Here is a 3,973-nt window from a genome sequence, read left to right as displayed (position 1 = left end):
CTCCTGTTCTGCGTCTCTCTGTCACAGTATTATTATTATATTAACATTTAACTTCTTTCGGAGGCAGGGGCTCCTCCTGACCTCCAGGGCCCCGGGGGCCGGAGCCCGGTGGACCCGTTCAGTTGATCCATCCATGAGAACGACAGAGAAGAAAACAAACAAACAAACACTGAAGAATCCGACTCTGAGGAAATTCAGTCTCTCTCTCATATTTTCCCTCTGTGGGTGAGTTACACCCCCCCCCCTCCGGTGATGACGACATCATATCTGCTCCTATCTATGTTATTGTGTCCGTCAGACCGACTCCCCGTCAACACCATCGCCCTCCAGCTGACTTCACTCCACCCCCCCCCCAAGTCTCTCTCATCATAATGCTAATTAAAGATTAAGTGTTTGTCTCGGCTGTAAACGGAGAACAGGTCCGTCTCTCTGTGTGACTCACTGATGTGTTTTTAAACGCAGCAGACTCAGACATATCTGCGATACACTGCTCTTGTTAGCGGGAGACATCGAGTCCTTTTCACGGGATCATGGGAACGTCAACAGACTTATATTTAAACGATATTTTCAGTTGGTTTTTCCTGAAGGTTTTTCCTTGCAAACAATATATTTATACATTTATACATTTATACGCACCAGACAGAGAAAAACATGCGCAACGGTACATCAGCCCTGTGTTTCTACTGTTCGAACATCAGGACAAGATCGAAATAAACCTGTTAAATCTCAAACTTAATGCAGAACATCGAGAGCAGTCAAACAAGAGCCTGTTGGTCCGACCCGGCAGAGTCCGGACCAGGTCTGGTTCGGCTCCCCGGCAGCTTCAACATCACGTCATCGAACTGAAGTCGATGTTCACCGAGGTCAGAGATAGAAACCCGTCATCTGCTCGCAGAGATACGACCCCTGGAAACAGGAAACCAGACTCTGTTTACCTTCCCTCTGTTCATTTAATACAGACAACCTGCGGAGGGAGGGGTGTGTGTGTGTGTGTGTGTGTGTGTGTGTGTGTTTGTTAGGGGGGTGGGGGGGGTCAATGCCCCCGTCACTCATCATCTAACTCCACTCTCCCCCCAAAAAAACATTCCTCGGTGTCTTATCTCCTCATATTGTAAACAAAGGGAGAACCCCCCCCCCCCCCGTATGGTGTGTGTGTGGGATTCAGGGGTCAGAGGTCAGTTTGTTTTGAAGCAGGTATGCCTCCTGGATGACATCACCACTGGGGGGCTGATTAAAAACAGATCGCCTGCGATGAGCGGCCTGATGGTACCAATATTTTCAAAATAAAAGCAGGTGGTGCAAGAAAAGTCAAAAAGCTAACAAGCCTGATTTGAGAGCATCACTGTGTGTGTGTGTGTTTGCCTCCAACACACACTCCTCCTCCTCCTGGTCTCTTACTGCACCCACCTAACCCACAGCCTTGTCCTCCAGCTGTGTCCCCTCCACCTCCAAAACATCTGGACTGAAAATCATCACATCTTAAAAAAATAAATGACAGCAGCTTGTTTATGAAGCAGAATTCAGACTAACAAAAACCTCCAGGATGAGTCTGAACTCCTTCACAGCCAAACACTTGAACGCATCACGCTGCCTGTCAGAGCGGATGATGGATGTAAAACAGTTTAGCCGAGATGCCGCCGTGGTGCCAGTGTTTTTGGAGCCGGCGATGTCAGCTGCTCCGAGAACGAGCAGACTGAATCACGGCGTGGCGCCGCCTCCTCCGGCTGTTACGTGCTTCAGAAAACATCACGCTCACCGTGACTCAGAGGTTTACTCTGATCTGAACACCTGCAGACTCACCGACACAAACACATGCAGCAGCTTCCTGAGTCGCCGCCGACAGCAGGACGGATTTCTGTTTCAGCTCACAGACTCAAACACTCGTCAAGTGTATGAAAGTTATTCATTATTCTAGAGTTTCATTCATTCAAGCAGGTTGAGTTGCTGCATCTTGGAATAATGAAATTATATTTTGTTGTGAACAAATATAATGACAATACAAGTGAAGTGAATTAAAGTCGACATTTTGACAGAAGTTTGGCAGAAAGTAGAAGCGATTTTTCATAGAGAAGTCCACAAAACAGTGAACGTTCAGTGTTTCCAATGAGCGAAGTGATGTGAATAAATCTGGGTTTTCTCCTCTCACGATATCGTTCCAATTAAACTAGACAGCAGATTTCCAGCGTCTGCTCATTGTTGGGACGATTGGATCCATCGGGCAGCCGCCACGTATCAGGGATTTATTTGTGGGGGGTTAATAGTCTGCAACGTTTTTGGAATAAAAAAAAACATTGACATGTGACTTAAACGCAGAAAAAGTTTTTCCATTTCACTTTTGCAAATTGCTTTATCAAATCATCTGAAAAAAAATCATCTCATGCGAGCGTATATTTTTTAATTTGTGTGTTTCGATTTCTAACTGGGAATTAAGAAATTTTAATGGAAACATTATGACATTTAATATGAGCCAGAAAAGGCCAAGACACCGTGAGCTGGACTGATCTGTCCTCTCCTCGGTGAGTCGACTCTGCTGGACCACCTCCACCACACTGGTCCGACGGAGAAGTTTCCAAAGACATGAACTCTTGAGTCTAAACCCCTGAGGAAAAGAGAGGATCCAGAGTGTGGAGGACCCGAACAGATCCAACACAAAGCTCATTGTGTTCATCGTTACGACTGATGGGAAACATCATCTCTTCCTTTCTGTGATCACTGCAGTCCGAGTCCAGTTACACTGGAAAACTGACACTGGATGAAAAACCCACGTCTTCCCCAGAGGACAGGACGTGCCGCCGCCCGTAAGCACCCGAAAACAAACAAAAGACTCAGGTGACCTCTGACCTCCGTCACAGGTCGTCGACACCACTTCCCCTCTCAGTGAAACGGAGAAGCCTCAGGCGTCCAGCTTCGTCCCACTTCACCTCCAAGTTTCCTGCCTTGATTTCACTCATTCGGCCAAATTTATTAATAAAACTTGCGACGGTGTTTGAAAAATGAAAATCAATAGAGATAATTGAGAAAAAACGATTTCTAATATTGTTTCTTTGTTATGATTAATTAACGTGAGAGGAGGTGAGTCCATTTAAAAACCCCCCAAATCCTCCCAAAACCCTGCGTGACCCAAAACACTCCCAGTAATCCCACTGTTCCCATTTAGAGCCGTGTTTACCACACACACACAAAATGGTAATATAAAAAAAACACACACACACGCACACACACACACGCACACACACACACACACACGCACACACACATGAAAACAATCCTCTTTATCCTCATCTGCAGCTCAGGTTTTTCTCCAAATTTCAGCGACTGATTTTTCTCTGAGCCACAAAAAGAACATTTTTACCTTTAATTTCAACCTGAATCAGTGTGTGTGTGTGTGTGTGTGTGTGTGTGTGTGTGTGTGTGTGTGTGTGTGTGTGTGTGTTTAAACATTAACCTCAGCTGCACACGAACAAACAGAAACCAGCAGCAGAGACAGAAAGAGATCGACCACATACCTGATCAGGTTCTGTAAACCCTGTTTGCTGGAGTTTCTCCTCAGCAGAGCGTTGGACATGTTGACCTCTTCTCTTCTTCTACTACCTCTAATTCTCCTTCTTCTTCTTCTTCTTCTTGTCTCCCCTCTGACGGAAACAAAACAGATCACACCGGCCAATCTGAACAACTTTTCTCCTCTTCTTCTTGTTCTTCTTCAGCTGAGAAGTTTCCACCTCGACACTGAAGGCAGCTTTTCTGTCCGGCAGCTGCACCGAAGCCCGGAGAGCAGAGTGTGTGTTAAAGGCTCTTCTAATGGTTTCACACACACACACACTTTCTTTTTGCTGTATATCAAACACACACACACACACACACACCGCACACACGAGTTTTCTCCCCTGCAACGCTCGTTGGGAATGGCAGCGGAGCTCGGAGTGACTCCCTCCTCTGTCTCTGGGAGGCTGGGTTTTTAGTCATTACACCCCCC

The 3,973-nt window shown here is 46.2% G+C and overlaps 1 protein-coding gene across 3 annotated transcripts in view; it reads right to left on the bottom strand.

The window, feature by feature from the left end:
- The window catches only part of lsp1a (lymphocyte specific protein 1 a), a 36,724-nt gene extending 32,787 nt beyond the window's left edge, over nt 1-3,937 (bottom strand). For 2 of the 3 annotated variants that reach the window (XM_023429142.2, XM_087180088.1), the window contains exon 1: nt 3,507-3,937. In XM_023429142.2, the coding sequence (XP_023284910.1) occupies nt 3,507-3,565 (59 nt within the window). In that variant the 5' untranslated portion in view covers nt 3,566-3,937. The remainder of the gene's footprint in view (nt 1-3,506) is intronic. The other variant, XM_023429141.2, reaches the window with a different exon arrangement.
- Between the last annotated feature and the right edge of the window lie 36 nt (nt 3,938-3,973).

The sequence above is a fragment of the Seriola lalandi genome, unplaced genomic scaffold (assembly GCF_002814215.2).
Source record: "Seriola lalandi dorsalis isolate HSWRI2012SDOR001 ecotype SW California unplaced genomic scaffold, Sedor1 jcf7180002054888, whole genome shotgun sequence".
Classification (NCBI taxonomy): Eukaryota; Metazoa; Chordata; class Actinopteri; order Carangiformes; family Carangidae; genus Seriola; species Seriola lalandi.
Note: the sequence above shows the minus strand (reverse complement) of the source record. Positions and strands in the feature narration are given on the sequence as shown.